Source organism: Papilio machaon, chromosome 7 (genome assembly GCF_912999745.1).
Source record: "Papilio machaon chromosome 7, ilPapMach1.1, whole genome shotgun sequence".
Lineage (NCBI taxonomy): Eukaryota > Metazoa > Arthropoda > Insecta > Lepidoptera > Papilionidae > Papilio > Papilio machaon.
Genome location: NC_059992.1, coordinates 9320486 through 9338105, shown reverse-complemented (window position 1 = coordinate 9338105; position 17620 = coordinate 9320486). Strand labels below are relative to the sequence as shown.

General features: G+C 44.5%; 3 protein-coding genes and 1 long non-coding RNA gene across 4 annotated transcripts; all 4 read right to left on the bottom strand.

Annotated features, from left to right (window-relative positions):
- Positions 1–5571: 5571 nt before the first annotated feature.
- LOC106719369 (syntaxin) lies at positions 5572–8263 on the bottom strand. The gene is made up of 5 exons (XM_045678683.1): positions 8140–8263; positions 7493–7566; positions 6699–6836; positions 6290–6400; positions 5572–5792 (listed from the first exon to the last, which is right to left on the bottom strand). Exons 1-5 carry the CDS (start codon positions 8261–8263, stop codon positions 5721–5723), a joined length of 519 nt encoding a protein of 172 aa, XP_045534639.1. The 3' UTR covers positions 5572–5720.
- Positions 8264–8413: 150 nt separating this feature from the next.
- Positions 8414–10713, bottom strand: LOC123721141 (the record flags this gene model as incomplete). Its single annotated transcript, XM_045678682.1, has 4 exons — positions 10598–10713; positions 9526–9603; positions 9166–9259; positions 8414–8523 (listed from the first exon to the last, which is right to left on the bottom strand). Coding segments are annotated over exons 1-4 (318 nt in total), but the record flags the coding sequence as incomplete, so codon positions are not given.
- Positions 10714–14949: 4236 nt separating this feature from the next.
- On the bottom strand, positions 14950–16396 carry LOC106719370 (POU domain, class 2, transcription factor 3-like; the record flags this gene model as incomplete). Its single annotated transcript, XM_045678681.1, has 3 exons — positions 14950–15180; positions 15478–15863; positions 16228–16396. Coding segments are annotated over 3 exons (786 nt in total), but the record flags the coding sequence as incomplete, so codon positions are not given.
- A 2-nt stretch (positions 16397–16398) lies between these two features.
- LOC106719484 lies at positions 16399–17351 on the bottom strand. Its single transcript, XR_001357416.2, has 4 exons — positions 17275–17351; positions 16902–17048; positions 16624–16708; positions 16399–16509 (listed from the first exon to the last, which is right to left on the bottom strand). It is a non-coding gene; the product is annotated as an uncharacterized LOC106719484 (long non-coding RNA).
- Positions 17352–17620: the final 269 nt, after the last annotated feature.

Genomic DNA, 17620 nt, shown 5'->3' with positions numbered 1-17620 from the left:
ACCTACCTACCTACCTACCTACCTACCTACCTACCTACCTACCTACCTACCTACCTACCTACCTACCTACCTACCTACCTACCTACCTACCTACCTACCTACCTACCTACCTACCTACCTACCTACCTACCTACCTACCTACCTACCTACCTACCTACCTACCTACCTACCTACCTACCTACCTACCTACCTACCTACCTACCTACCTACCTACCTACCTACCTACCTACCTACCTACCTACCTACCTACCTACCTACCTACCTACCTACCTACCTACCTACCTACCTACCTACCTACCTACCTACCTACCTACCTACCTACCTACCTACCTACCTACCTACCTACCTACCTACCTACCTACCTACCTACCTACCTACCTACCTACCTACCTACCTACCTACCTACCTACCTACCTACCTACCTACCTACCTACCTACCTACCTACCTACCTACCTACCTACCTACCTACCTACCTACCTACCTACCTACCTACCTACCTACCTACCTACCTACCTACCTACCTACCTACCTACCTACCTACCTACCTACCTACCTACCTACCTACCTACCTACCTACCTACCTACCTACCTACCTACCTACCTACCTACCTACCTACCTACCTACCTACCTACCTACCTACCTACCTACCTACCTACCTACCTACCTACCTACCTACCTACCTACCTACCTACCTACCTACCTACCTACCTACCTACCTACCTACCTACCTACCTACCTACCTACCTACCTACCTACCTACCTACCTACCTACCTACCTACCTACCTACCTACCTACCTACCTACCTACCTACCTACCTACCTACCTACCTACCTACCTACCTACCTACCTACCTACCTACCTACCTACCTACCTACCTACCTACCTACCTACCTACCTACCTACCTACCTACCTACCTACCTACCTACCTACCTACCTACCTACCTACCTACCTACCTACCTACCTACCTACCTACCTACCTACCTACCTACCTACCTACCTACCTACCTACCTACCTACCTACCTACCTACCTACCTACCTACCTACCTACCTACCTACCTACCTACCTACCTACCTACCTACCTACCTACCTACCTACCTACCTACCTACCTACCTACCTACCTACCTACCTACCTACCTACCTACCTACCTACCTACCTACCTACCTACCTACCTACCTACCTACCTACCTACCTACCTACCTACCTACCTACCTACCTACCTACCTACCTACCTACCTACCTACCTACCTACCTACCTACCTACCTACCTACCTACCTACCTACCTACCTACCTACCTACCTACCTACCTACCTACCTACCTACCTACCTACCTACCTACCTACCTACCTACCTACCTACCTACCTACCTACCTACCTACCTACCTACCTACCTACCTACCTACCTACCTACCTACCTACCTACCTACCTACCTACCTACCTACCTACCTACCTACCTACCTACCTACCTACCTACCTACCTACCTACCTACCTACCTACCTACCTACCTACCTACCTACCTACCTACCTACCTACCTACCTACCTACCTACCTACCTACCTACCTACCTACCTACCTACCTACCTACCTACCTACCTACCTACCTACCTACCTACCTACCTACCTACCTACCTACCTACCTACCTACCTACCTACCTACCTACCTACCTACCTACCTACCTACCTACCTACCTACCTACCTACCTACCTACCTACCTACCTACCTACCTACCTACCTACCTACCTACCTACCTACCTACCTACCTACCTACCTACCTACCTACCTACCTACCTACCTACCTACCTACCTACCTACCTACCTACCTACCTACCTACCTACCTACCTACCTACCTACCTACCTACCTACCTACCTACCTACCTACCTACCTACCTACCTACCTACCTACCTACCTACCTACCTACCTACCTACCTACTTACCTACTAATCTTTGTAAAATACAATCTGTGTGAAAAGTTATAGTGGAAAAATTGTAAATCTTTTCAGTGCAAAACTTCAAATTGAAACGCCTCGAAAACAAGATCGAGAACATATCTGTTTTAAATTATAATTCGGAGCACCGATATGAAACCTTGCTTCTTGTGATCAATCTAGATTTTTGCCGATAGAAAATAAATTTCTACAAAATTTTCCATCTTCACACACGTATAAATTAATAAACCGAATGTTGTGAGTGACTTGTTATATATCTATTATTTCAATTTAGTGCAGTGAACAAAATAACAATAGTAAAACTAGTGTATATAATAGACTTAAATAGCAACATAACAAAAACAAAATTTTCATAATATGAAAAAACTTCTCGGTCTACTGGTTAATATTATAAAACCACAGATAACAAGGACGACAACTACTTCGCCAGCTGATTCTAACACCGTTTGAATCATCAAAATCGGACATTTAGTTCCGAAGATATCAAGAGAAGAAAATTGTGTTGCGTAATTACAAATCAAAATTGACTTATTTATTTATTGACATTTTTCCAATATAGTGATTTCATATAATAAAAAATTGCTCAAAAAAAAAAAAAAAAAAAAAAAATGTCATCTAGTGTTAATGTATGTAAATATTATTTAGTTATATATATATTTAATAGTGATGCAAAATTAATTCTCTAATATACAATGCCTATCAACAATACACCACCCCCTCCTCTCCCTGCTGGAGTGGACGACGTTGTTGACATTACAAGTTTTGTAGACACTTTAAATAAACTCAGTGAGTGTATATCCTTGGCAATCTCGGAAGGGAAATCGGTCACGGCCAGTAACAAAAAACTCATTACGTCCGCCGCCGACGAAATAAAACGTTGCGGAAACAGGTCACGGCCAGTAACAAAAAACTCATTACGTCCGCCGCCGACGAAATAAAACGTTGCGGAAACAAACTCGCAGGCATGCCCCAACACTCTCTTCAGCCACCTAACTACGGGGGTTTAAATGACATCAAGGAAGATATTGTGGCTTGTGTGCGCGAAGAAATTAACAAGCTGAGAAATACTGCCACACACCGCACAACCTATGCCCAGGCCCTTAACACACCGCGCCGTGCACCACCTTCAGGGTCAGCAACACCGATCCTTCCTACAAGCAAGCCGGCACTTATAATCAGTACTGTACAACTCTCCAAAACACGTCAGGAAGTCGTGACAGCATTCAAAAAACAGGCATCATTTAAACAGCATAGTTATGCCCCAGCATGTATACGCGCGATTTCCAACAACAAATTAAGAGTAGAGTTCAACTCTGTAACCCAACGCGACGACACATTGAGGCGCCTGGAGGGGTGCGCAGAGGTGAAAGCGGAGCCGGCTCGATGCCTGAAACCAATGTGCATCCTTAAGGGTATATCCGTTGACACCCCCTCACACGAGCTAGTCGAAATTATTAAAAATCAAAATGAGGAAGTTGCCGCTCTTATCAGCAGTGAGGACGACCTTAAACTCCGATTTAAAAGGAATAACCGCAACCCCAACTTATACAATGCGGTTCTTTTAGCTCACCCCAGAGTGTGGCGCCAAATCCTCACCTGCGGCCGCCTCTGTGTAGACCACCAACGTGTGCACGCTCAAGATTTCTCACCTTTCCTTCAATGCTATAAGTGCTTACAATTTGGACATACCAAGGCTAGGTGCCCCTCAGAGGAAAGCCCTTGTACCTACTGCGCCGAGACCGGTCACCCCATAGACTCCTGCTCCACCAGTATAAAGAAGGGAGCCCCCACCTGCTACAATTGTAAGGCCCATAACGCAAAATTTAATTCTAATAATGACACTAAACACAAGGCCACAGACTCACGATGCCCAATACTACGTTCCATGAAAGCCAAAATAACTTCACGTATCGACTATGGTTCCAGTTAGAAACATAAAAATTATACAGTGTAACTTAGACAGATCTCGCAACAGCACACACGAATTCCTTGTGTACTTTATGGCTAGTAATCACCAAATCGCGCTTATCTCTGAACCATACCTAGGTACTGGCAGGGAAGTCAAACCTATACGCGGTTTAAACATCTTTCAGTTTCCAGGTTCTAGCAACAACAATGTCAAGGCCTGCATATTTACCAAACCACTGTTAGGTGATGTAATGGGTGATAGCGAACACTCATCTCCTAACATGAGCGTTGTCCATATATGCCTGGGACATCGTAGTGTTTACATCGCCTCGGTCTACGTTGAACCTGATAACGATCAATATAACACACTAGAGCGTTTAGATGACTTTCTCAAGGCTAAGGACAAATCACATCGTATAGTAGGGGGGGACTTTAATGGTTGGCACTCCACCTGGGGAAGTGCACGGACAAATGCTAGGGGTCATGAAATTATTGAGATAGCCAACGGAAATGACATGGTTGTCTGCAATCGGGGAAAAACTCCAACCTTTGAAACAGTGACACATGATAGATATCGCTCATCGATTATTGAGTAGCAGGCAGCAGGCAGCAGGCAGCAGTCAGACAATAGTATCAAATCGCTTAGGATGACTGCTGCCCGGGCCCTGCGACACAATATGTAAAAGATCACCTAGCACATAAGGAAATATGAAAATTGTGAATCACATGAATAAATTCCCATCCGGGAGGGTGTACTCTCGGGTGGAAAACCAAGAAAAAAAAAAAAAAAACCTACCTACCTACCTACCTACTACAGCAAGTGGAACAAAAATACTAAACATTTGTAAGTTAATGTTAAAGAAATTGTAAACAATAAATTCACGTAAGTTGAGATACTAAAAACATTTAATCTTAAAATATTAAAAAAAAAAAAATTAATAATACCATACTTTTAATCCAATTTCAAAAAACTTTAAATAATGTTAGTTACTTTCAATTATTTTAGTTAAAATAGATTGTAATACATGTACACAATACATGCACATTAGATGTACTATCATTGATATTATTTTAACTTTCACTACTCTAGTGTGTCGCTTGCCGATTTTTAACGGTCGAGGATATAATCTCACAAAAACATAATCATTAACATGAATCATCATCGCAGCATGCCCGGACAGATGGAAACTTTAATCAGAGCACGAAGTGGAAACACTCGATTAAACAGACGTTTCATTTATAGTAAAACTTTAAGGGGAATTTTTTTTTTGTTTTTTTTTCATTAAACTTTTAAGATGGTCTTGTAAGTAAATGTCAAAACATATTACATTAACTGTTGTTAAGAAATAAAACTAAATATTTTATATTTCCTCTTTTTTTATGTAACTCTAATTCTGCCGCTATTTATTTATTTATTTATTTATTTTAATAGGTACACAATACAGTTTAAAACCATTACATAGTTAAAAAATAACATAAAGTAAGTTCAAGAAACTAGGTTATAAACCAATCTGAGTGTACACAACATGATTATACAATGTGAAACAAAATGAAAAGAGTGATAAAAAAGTGGTAAAGTGCATATTAAGTACTTAAAAATTAATTATGTTTAACAGTTATATTTATATCCTAAATTATATCCTTTCACTCAATGAGCAGAAATGCTGCCAATGAAGGTTGCTAATGGAAAAACTTTTTGTTTATGAATGGTATTTTATTTTCAAAAATGACTAGTAATCTTAAAATACAATAAATAACAATTAGCAATAGTCGTCTCGATCCATTGTCCAGCTTTCTCCGCCATCCGGCCAGGGAATGTGAGGTGTCCATGTTGAGACTCATGATGTACTCGTGTTACGTATATATGAGCACAAACAGCACTATGAAGAAGCCGGACGCCAAGCAAATGACAAGACCGATTTTCTTCTGAAAAAAAAAAAAAATAAAAAAAAAATAGTAGTTTTAGTTGTGTTTTTGTCACGATGTCTGCACTAAATGTTATTATTAGAATATTAACGGAGGCTTTCTTAAAGGAAGCGGATGCGGAGGTGAAGTGTCTCAGTTCGGAGGAGCCAAAGAAGCGTAGAGCTGAAAACCGTTTTTATTTTGGTTTGTTGTTCATTTAGTATCTAATCTTGTAAACATTAAAATCATGTTTATATAGTATACTTGGCAAATATTTAAAAAAAAAAAGTTGAAATTTGAATTGAAATGGAATGTACAAAATAGGTATTTATTTGACAAACAGGTTGGTATATTGTACAATTTCTTACACAAACTTTACTAGTAATTAAGACGAGGCGGCGGTGAGGTTCCATTACAACTCTAATTACTATAATGAACGAATAATAAGAATTGTATCACAGTGGAAGGTCACAGAGGCAAAGACCAATAAGAACGATGAGCGAGGGACGCGCACTGACCTTGCGGGCCCGCCTGCGGCCGACGGAGCCGCGCAGTAACTCCTGGCCGCCACTCTCCACGTGCTCGCTGGCTTGCAGCGCGAAGTACTCCACGCTGTCGATTTGTTCTTGCTAAAAATATTACACTGCAAACATGTTACATGCCTACAAGCGGGGACGAAAACAGAAGCGTCTTAAAAGTGACCAAATGGTGACTCATAATATCCCACTGGCGAGTGTTTTCATTTGTTCCTTCTCTTTTTTCTCCACAAGGAATAACGTAGACAAAGTCTTGTCGATAATTGTAAAATCTTATAATGTTGAAAATAATAACTTTTTGAATAAAAGATTTTGTCACATGTTTTCCGAGCATTTTTAGAATTGTGCGACGGCTCGTGTAAGCTAAGCTGAGGTGAAGGATATCTGAGACCTGTTGCGCGACGAGGTGCGACAGCTGCACGAAGAGGTCGCGCACCTCGCGCAGCGCCGCCTCGGCCCGCGCCAGCTCGCTGCGCCGAGCCTCCGCGTCACGCAGCACGCGCCGCGCCTCCGCCGTCTGCGCGCGTACCTGCACACATGCAGACAAGTCGGCACTCAGCAGTCGGCACTCAGCAGTCGGCACTCAGCAGTCGGCACTCAGCAGTCGGCACTCAGCAGTCGGCACTCAGCCGTCAGCACGCCTCGCGAGTAACTCAACTTGTCTCTTGTCTACGACCAGTATTATGGCAATATTCAAGCTGCCAGTAGTTTACTTAGCATTTATTTAATTTTGCAGCTGCAAAGACTATAGATACGTGTTCAGTTTTGGACATTAAGAAGTTTTAATTTTAACACGTACATCATGAGTAGTGTGGTATTAGTCATGGTACTGTATATATTTAGTAGTAGATTTTTTAATGAATAAAGAATGAACAAAAAATCAAATCAATTAAATTTTCAAATACAAATTTTCAGATCAACTTGCGTTCTTCAGCACCAGGCGGATAATTTGTTTAACATGGTTTACACTTATTTCACCGGCAAATCGAGTCCACCGCCCTTTTGTTATATGCCTCATCATGTCATAATCACTCGGCACATTGCATTTTGAAGTAATTAGTTTTAAAAATGATGTAGAATAAAATAGACTAGGCCCTTGGTGTTGAGAAGCGGTGATGTAGCGGTGACGCTGCGCCGTTGGGGCGCCTTCGCGGCATTGACGCGGCTCTTTCTCCTCTCACTTACGTTGTCGACGAACAGCGCTACATTGTTAGAGTCGAGTAGCTGCTCGCACTCCTCCTCCGACAAGGTTAGGTTTGCTGTAAATTATTAGTTTATTAATACAAAAAAAAAAGTGAATTTACGGCTGACAGTCAGCCAGAGTGTGAAGAAGTATTGCATCACTGCTGCATTGTATCGGAGGTGGGGAGAGGTCGCCGACCGCGGAGTTCAAGTTTTGGTAATTAGTACAATTTGATTCTAACAAAACAACGGTACTAAAATGAGTAATGCGATCTAGATCCAAACTTCCCGTTAAATCACGCACCACTTTATGAAAATTTAAATTGCATGTCATCCATGTGGTTTGTACATTATATAATGTGTAATATAATATGGGATTTATATAATATCACTTGCGATGCAACGTGAAGTAAAAATACATAATTCAGTCTACAATTCGAAGCGAAGTGCAATTTCGTGGGTTTGCTTCCACTTCACGCCTGACTTATTGTGTGGTCGTGGTATTTCACCGGTCGAGCTCGCCAATTCGTGCACCCAATCAATATGATAGTTAAAAGTAACACTATAAAATGTATCTGTCTTTGGATACAGTACTAGTATATATAACTGTAACTGTACTTTACTTTAAAATGATTCATTTTGTATCATACTAAGCTTGATCTGTTCATGCAACAGCCGCGCGCGATCATCGCGCAGGAGCTGCAGCAGCTGCGCGTGCTCAGCCAGCGCGGCGGCGCAGCTACGGCGCGCGCACGCGTACTGGAGCCGCGCCATGCGGCCCGCCGCGCCCGCCGCGCCCGCCTCGCCCGCCGCGCCCGCCGTGCCCGCCTCGCCCGCCGCGCCCGCCTCGCCCGCCGCGCCCGCCGCGCCCGCCGCGCCCGCCGCGCCCGCCGCGCCCGCCGCGCCCGCCGCGCCCGCCGCGCCCGCCGCGCCCGCCGCGCCCGCGCGCCCCGCCAGCTGCCGCAGCGCGCCGCACAGCTTGAGGCCCGCTGCATGCGCGCGCGTCACCGCAGCGTCCAACTGATCCTGTACATCTGCAACGCGAACGCACACATTTCTTTATAAATAAATTCAAACATAAATTTGACGAGACCGCGTCTCACTTTTCGGAATCGGAACGCCTTAATTCGATGGACAATATACTTGTGAAAAACGCGTCTAAAAAAAAAAAAAAACAACCACCGGATTATAACCAGTGATGACAACATAACTTTTAATAAAGTGACAATGACACGTAATTGAATCGCATAGCGTCGACGAACTGTATTAACTACTAGCTGTGCCCGCGACTTCGTTCGCGTAAAATTCTGTCATCCGGTAGCCTGTTTAATTATATCTGCTAATTATTTTACTTACTCATAGTTTTTTTTAACAAAACTTAATCATTCACACAATCTTTACATATTCCCAATCCCAACAGACTTTCATCCTGCCTGTTTGTGTTGTGTGCTTATGATCGGTGTTTGGCACGTGTTAGGATATTGTGGCTGTTTGATGCGAACACCTAGCGTGAGGAGTCGCCTTTACATAAGGATTTATTAGAGAGCGCGATGGCAATCTAAGGTTTACACAAAGTATTAGAGCGTTGGGCGCGAGGCCATGGCGAGCGCACGCGCGACTGCGACCCGTTAGTAGTCAGTATACATTTACTTAATATGTGGAAATAGTTTACGTACGCTTGTTGGCGTGGTATGTGGGGTCAGAGTGCAGGCGGCGGATGAGCTGCGAGTCGCCGCGCACCTCGTCTATCCACCTCGATATCGCCTCCACCTGTAACGTTACCACACCGGTCGGCGACGAACTGACTCGCGCCTGCTTCAGATAAGAGGCCCACATCACAGAAAACTTTAGATAAAATTGGCATATAACTAGTCTGCACACAGAAACCCTAGCTTTCACGTGCTCGCGGATCTTTTACCAGCGGCATCATATTAAATCGCAGTAACAGTAACGCCGACGCAGACGGAACGCCAATCCCCGCGACTCTCGCGAAATGCGTGTGCGCGTGCGCGTGCGCGTGCGCGTGCGTGACTGACCTCCTGCAGCAGGTCGGCGATGTCGCTCGGCAGCGGCAGCACAGGCGCCGGCGCTCCGCACTCTGCGGGTCCGGCAACCTTAAAATAGTGTCTATTTTATATAAGAAATATTGTTACATATTACACTTACATACAAGATATATATATATATATATATATATATATATATATATATATATATATATATATATATATATATATCTTGTATGTAAGTGTCAACTAGAATCAACTTCAATCAACTAGAAAGCCACACATTATCACAAGTCATATACAAGCATACCTTCAAAAACATTTGACATAATATTATATAAACTACATAATTTACATATTTGAATATCTTCGTATACGTAACATGTGCGTCTGCATTTTTTGTCAGCTTTTGCAATGACAGCATTTAATGAATTCTCGTCTATTCTATTTTTGTGTAGTCTAATCAAATTATTGATTTATTTCGGTGTGATGGTTATTAAGCTGAATTTTAGACAGAGACATACCTACTATATGTAGGTTTAATGTATTATGACAGTTTACGTCAAATCTGAGGTGTAGGCTAACTAAACCTAGAAGTCCCGGAGCTTTTATATTTGACTATAATATATATATAGTTCTGAAAAAATTTAATTGCCGATGCGCTCGATGAGCGCACTCGCGGCGGGCGCGGGCGACGGCGCGGCGGAGCGGTGCAGCGGTGGAGCAGTGGAGCCAGTGGAGCGCACTCGCAGCTCACACTCACGCGCATGTCCATCAACCGCTAGCGCTAACACACACGTGTATAACAATAATAATGACAGTCAGCACCTGACCTACTGATGCCGCTTTTACAACATATTACTTTAATTAACTATCATATTAAATCGCTCGGATAGTTAAGTGCAGTTTGAAATGTCAGTATTTCGTTTTTTTTAATGTAATGATATGACCTAAATATTATAGAGGTGCGTAATAATGCACACACAATACTGTTCATAGACATTTTAAAGTATACAAGCATGTAGATAGTATGCAAGCAATAGTAAGTGCACGTGTGTAGGTAGGTACGTGGCGTCATTGGCACGGCCGAGGAGGCACTCACCTTGCGCAGCTCGTCCAGGCGATCTTTGCTCCTCATAGCTCGCCTCTCACCGCGCGGCCGCCCGCTGCCCGCTGCTCTCGGCGCAGGCCCGTGGTCCTCGCGGCGCACCTCACTGCGGGGCGCGAGGCGCGGGGCGCGGGTCGCGAAGCGCTCGCCGGCGTATCTTATCGCGCACCGATAGCGGTGCTGATACGCCGCGTGCGCGTCAAGATGAGCAGCGGTGCAAGGTGAGCGCGCGCTGGCCGTCGCCGCGATGCGATAACGTGATACTGATAACCGACGGCGACGGCCAGCGGCTCGACATCGCAGCGTGCGGCGGGCCGAAGGGGGGGCGCACTCACTCCGCGACCCCCCCGAGCGTCCGAGCCTGCTCGCCGCCACCGCCGCTGCCGCCGCCTCTGCATTGCGTTGCTCTTTACATTACATCGTTCATACTCGTATCCCGGAACATACAAGAATACCTAATTAAGCCACTATTACACATGATAATAGTTCACGGCTCATCACTAGCAGGAGTGCATACTACTAATAAACAATTGCTAATATCCTACTAAGATTATAAATGCGATGGATAGATTTATGTTTATTACGGCTGCATGGATCTAGATGAAATTTTGTATACATGTAGAATACAGTTGGACAGAGTTACCGGGGACAGCTAGTAAATTATAAATTAAACTCGTAGGATTGTTACGTTATCCAAATTTGCGTCGCTAAACCAATTTTAAATTTTTGTCCGTCTGTATGTCTGTCTGCAAGGCCGCGTTTGTTCCTGGTGTGCGGAAGTAACTTAAGCTATTGTTGTTAAATCACGCTTATGAATTTTTAAGGTATAAAATTTTAACCATGATAACATAGTACCGTTAAATGTTACTAAAATCTTTGTGAAACTAAATTTTAAAAAATTCGAATTTATTCAAATATCTCAAAAAGTGTAACATAGATTTTATTCATGTTATAAATACACGGTTTTTGTTTCATAAACTACAACACCTTTTTTGTAAAACAAACTTTTGTCATAAAACCTAGAAGAGGATCAAAAACACGAATATTGAAACAATAATCAATCATGTTTTTGAAACTTCCCCCTCCCTCTATAGGTAATCTCTGTCAACTTTTTTTTAAGATAGAAAGTTTAATTTACAAGATTTTTGTTCTCTGTTAAAATTTTGATTTGTCCAGCGGAATTGGCACAAAATAATGTTTCTATAGTTAAGCGCTGTACATAGCGCTTAACTGTGGAACTAGAAGATAACGTTACCAAAAATTTTATCAAAATTTAAGTATCACATTACAGTGTTTATACAATTGTTTATATTAATTGTAATCGACCTAAGTTATGGCTGTTTATTATCATTTGCATCTTCACTTATTTTACTAAGTAACTAACTGGTCATGGAAAACAATGAACCGCATAAGATTTTAGAAAAATGTACTGATTGATTGTTTTTATGACAGACATGTTTCGACATGTCTGTCATAAAAACAAATATGTACACTCTTAAAATACTCTACTGTACCTACGTCAGAAGCCATCTAGAGTATGCGTCGCAAATTTGGAATCCCCGATACCATAAATATATTGACAGGTTAGAAAATATTCAGAAACGATTCATTAAGTTCCTTTGCTTTCACCAAAGAATTCCTTATCACTCTAAAGACTACATCTCACTTTGTAAAAAATTTCATTTATTGCCGCTTATCAACCGTCGTGAGACTGCCGATTTTATGTTCGTCCACAAAATATTAAAAAATTATATTGACTGTCCGGAATTACTATCCAAAATCAACTTTAGCGTTCCTAGCAAATCCCGTCGATACAATCCCATCATAAGCGTACCGTATGCGTCAACCAACTACAGGCAGAATACGTGCGTGGTGCGTGCGAGCTCCAGTTTCAACATACTGTGCAAGAAGCATGATATAGACCCATTTGCAACTAGTGTGTCCTCAGCGAGGAGTTGCCTTAGCCGAGCTTTTTTCAAATAACTTGAGCAGTAAATTTAATTACTTACTTTTATATTTCCTGTGCTGACTGACAAATTAACTAAGCCAATGCTATAAGTGTGGACTTGTAATTAGCTGTATGTTAACTATCTTGTTTATAATACTGTTGTTTTCTAGCTCTAAGTCTGCCATGTAAATAAATAAATAAATAAAATAAATGTCGAGCCCCATTTTGATTTTTTAACAAATGTTTACAAAAAGAAGTATTTTATCAAATAAAAACTATGTTTTCAATATAGATTATATCTATAAAACTTTTCGAGATATTTGAATAAATAGAGGTAAAATAATTAGCAAACTTTAAAGCTCTCTAGCGCCCAAACAATGCAACTTTAAATAAAGGTAAATCATATTTTCGTTCGACCAAGAAATATGTGGAACTTCCACAGGCTCCAGGTATATATATAACAGCGACATCTTTTATTGTGTTTTATAAATAATTCATGCAGCGGCAGTGAATATAAAGTATTTGACGCATTCCCGAAGATGGCGCTGCTTTCCTAATATCAGCAACAACAGTAGGCGCAGTGCTTCGTTGTACAGACTCACGACTTAAATAAATAAATTTTAAAACATATCACCCCTGGCCTGGGTTGCACTTGCATCATGACAACTTATATATAAGAGTTGTATTTCGCGGTATGCCGACTTACGACATTTCAGCAAGGCATATGTTATCATATAAACAAAGACTTTGAAATCATTTACGAATTTTTCTATTAAAATGGACTTGAAGGAAAAATGAGTTCAGAGGATCATGAGGATCAGATCATGAGGATCATAAATGAGTCATGAGGATCAGCGCCGCTCAGGAACACCTTATTATTATTACTTATAAATAGATTAGTCGACTTCGAGCATGATTCGATAAAAAAGTAGGTACTAAATGTGAAAGTTGAAAAAACGTGAGATTTTTTAGTATTTTAATTCATATGTTAAGTTTTATCTATTTGCATACGACACAATTGTAGATCGTGCAATTTTATACAAATACTAACTTTTGTCCGCGACTCCGCCGGCGCGGAATTAAAAATAGCCTATATGTTCTAGATCTGTATCAAATTTTATAAAGATTCGTTGAGCAGTTCCGGAGATACCCTCAAATAAACATTCATCCCTCCATCTAAACTTTCGCTTTTATAAGATTGCATTCCCAAATTTAAATAAAAAAATCACTATTTTTATACTTTCATTATCACCAACAGCAACATAACTCAGTCCGTAACCCAGGGTGGTAGACAGAGACTACGGACCTCCATGTGACCTGTGTCCAGCAGTGGACTGACATCCTTACTGTTCCTTACTATCATACTAATATTGTAAATGCGAATGTTTAGATGGATGGATGGATGGATGTTTAGTTAGGTATCTCGAGAAGGGCTCAACGGATCTTGATGAAATTTGGAATGGATGTAGAAAATAGTCTGGAAGAACACATAGGCATATATATTTGTGTATTTTTTAAATCCGCGCGGACGGAAGCTAGTTCTTACTAATATTATAAATGCGAAAGTAACTCTGTCAGTCTGTCTCGCTGTCACGACATAAACTTCTGTCCCGATATAAATGAAATTTGGTACACAGATAGTCTACAGTCTGCGAAAGGACGTAGACTTACTTTATAAAGGGGTTGTAAGGAGTCGAAAGTGGGGGTGGGAGTTGGTGTGGAAGTATCGTTATTTTTACAGATAGAAACTGAAAATTATTTTTGGAGCTGTTAATTTGATATAAATAAATATGACATTCAACCTTAACTAATGTAAATAAAAGATACTAAGGAATTGACCTAAAAATATTATTATTCTTTTTTCTGTTGATCTTGTGGACTTATCAGGAATATTTGTGAAATTGTGCAGCTCACAACGGGTCGTTTATCCGGCGCAACGACCGCCGTACACCTAAAATCTCATACTAATTGATGATGACGATACGAAAGCGTTTGTCACAAAAATTGTAGCTGAGGCTAACTGTTCAATGTCTCTAATAACGGTAACTTATCACATTCTGTGTACCATTCCAGTTTCAGTGGTCAGAGAGTACTAACTAAACAAATAAAAGGCAGGTTCATCTATGTCATGTTTTATTGTAACACATAGATAGTTTTCTACACATCCTTACATACGCGTCGTGCGCCAAGTGATATGAGCTCTGTACAGGCCGCGGCCGAACATAAATAAAATTCACATAATATAAACTTAGTCACTAGGGCCGAAGCCGATATACACCTATATACAATATTGCAGTCCGGCGCCGGGCTTCGGGCGCCGGGCTCCGGGCGCCGGGCTCCGGGCGCCGGGCGCCGGGCGCCGGCCGGCTATTTACAAAGACAGGATATGTGCGGAGTATCAGTCGCGAGGGGGCGCCCGCGCTAGCAGCGCCAGCGGCTGCAGCGCCGCCGCTTGCAGCGCGTGCGGGCCGTGCGCGTGCGCGTGCGCGTGTTGACCGTGCGCGTGCGCACTGAGCTGGCCGTGCGCGGCGTGCGGCGCGAGCGCGTGCAGGGCCGGCAGCAGCGCGCCGCCGCCCCCGGCCGGGGGCCCGGAGCCCGGCTCGCCCGCTGGAGGGTTTATTCGCTTTTCCTGTAAATAATGTGAATCGTCAAGGAGAGCGTGCGGCGCGGCGCGGGCCCGGCGCGGCGCCGAGCTGCGCCCCGCCGTCGCCCCGCACCGCCTCCCCATCTGTCGAACGCGCCGGGAATATTTAGCGTCGCTACGCTGTTTAAAACGGAACAAACAAGGATTTTACAAACCATAATTGTTTTTTCATCGAAACTGTCAATCTCGTCGTACAGTTCGTCGTGATATTATCGGTGCCGCATCGTTATTAATTTTGAAAAGTGAGAAAGTGAGTCGAGAGGAATACATTCGCGAGCTAACCTTCTGTCGCCGGTTGCAGAACCAGACGCGCACGACCTCCTTCTCCATGCAAAGGGCGTCGGCGAGCGCGGCGATCTCCTCGCTGGTGGGTTTGGGGTTGTGGAGGAAGGCCTTCTCGAGTGCGACGCGGACGCCTGACTCGATGGAGGTGCGTTTCTTGCGGCGACGGCCCACGGCCTCCGCCAGCGCCGCGCCCGCGCCAGGCGCCGCGCCGCCGCCCGCCAGCGACGAGTCCGCGTCTTCTAACCACTTCTGCAGCAGCGGCTTCAGCTTGCACATGTTCTTGAAGCTGAGGTTGAGCGCCTCGAAGCGCGAAATCGTCGTCTGCGAGAAGTCGTTACCGTACAGCTTGCCCATGGCGAGCCCCACGTCGCCCTGCGTGAACCCTGCGAAATTCGTATACCTCACATGACTTCTATTCTAAATTCTTTAGCGACCGCACTCGATTACGAGACAATCGAAGGATCGACGGCGTAACGCTCGAGCGGCAACGAGCATCGATGGCCGTAGATAAATGAGAGGCGACGATGATACGACCCTGGATGGATTTGACAAGACGTGACACACACTTTGGACAGACAATCACGTGTGGGCAAGTGTGGGGCAGCCTGCACTTGCCCACATGTGTCCAGACGGGCCAATAACCTCGAGTTCTCCTCGAGTAACGGGATGGTTAGAAAAAGCAGACGGCGGCGAATTAAAAAATATGGTGGACGACACCCGACGTAAGCGAGGGCCGCGAAGGCTCACCGAGTTTAATGCGGCGCTGCTTGAAGGTCTTGGCGAAATGCTCGAGCTCCTCCAAGTCGGCCGTGTCGTCGGCGGCGGGCTCGAGCGCGCGCGGCTTGTGCGCATGCGCGTGCAGCGGCGTGCGCGAGGCGCCGGGGGAACGCGCGCGCCCCGGGCCCGGCGTCAGCGGCGTCAGTGGGGCGAGCGGCGTCAACGGCGTTAGCGGCGTCAGGAATGCGCCCGCGCCCGCGCCCGGGGGCGTCCGTCGCGGTGAAGGCGATCTCGCCTCCTCGCCACAGTATGCTATAACGTTAACTTTATTAGGATATAAAGAGATGAAGCCAAAGGACGGATCGTCGTCGGAAAGCACACGGCCGAACTAGTCATAGAATGAGCATTTGATGTGATGGCACCGACCTGCCGAGCCGGGGGGCGGGAGACAGGCGCGAGCCTGCAGTTGCCGCAGCTGCTGCGCCGCCGCCTGCGCCACCGCCTGCTGCACCTGCGCCCAAACAACCTGCCTTAGCCCAAGCTCGAGTTCGCGAATAATCCCGAGCTTGAGACCGCTACAATTGTATTCGACGTACGGTCCGCTTTGTCGAATACTTTTTTAATTTGTCTGAGATCAAATTTCGTGTCACTTAAATTAGCTCTCTGCGAAAATCTTGATAGTTATAATTTTACTTGAAACGAACCTGCGTGTGAAGTAGCAGTGAGTGAGCTCCGTGCTGCGACAGCAGCAGCTGCTGCAGCTGTGCCAAAGCACCCCCCGCACCCCCCGCGCCTGGCGCACTCTGCGCCGCGCACTGCGCCGCATTCTGCGCCGCACTCTGCACCGCACTCTGCGCCGGCGCATGCGAACACACACCCAGCGATCAGTTTCATTGGTTTATAGGACAAAAGAGTAGCTGCTCGTCGAAAATCTAACGCCAAGTGTAGACAACACCAAGGTAACTAAGGATGCGTTGCCTGACTTTGAATAAATAGGTAGTTAAGTTGCGTAACGCATTACAACAAGCTTCTAGCATATTGCAATGTCAATGGGCAGCGGTCACTTCGCCATCTTACCAAAACGGCTGCGGTTGCGGCGGTGGCGGCGACGCTGGCCGGTGGCAGAGTGCCGCGTGGCAGCGGTGCGCGAGGCGGGGCGCAGTGCGGCGAGTGCGGCGAGTGCGCGGAGTGCGCGGAGTGCGCGGAGTGCGGGCGCTCGTCGCCGCTGCCGTCGCCCTCGCCGCTCGCCGAGCCGTCTGCAATCACCAACATCACGTGTAACTCGTTTTGATCCAACGTCTAAAATAAGTAAAGAGAAGAAAACATCCACACATTTTATGACTAACGATATTTCACGTTTAGTGACAACATTTGTTTTGCGAGAAATTTGTGATGAAATTGGTATATAATTAAGTGAAATTTA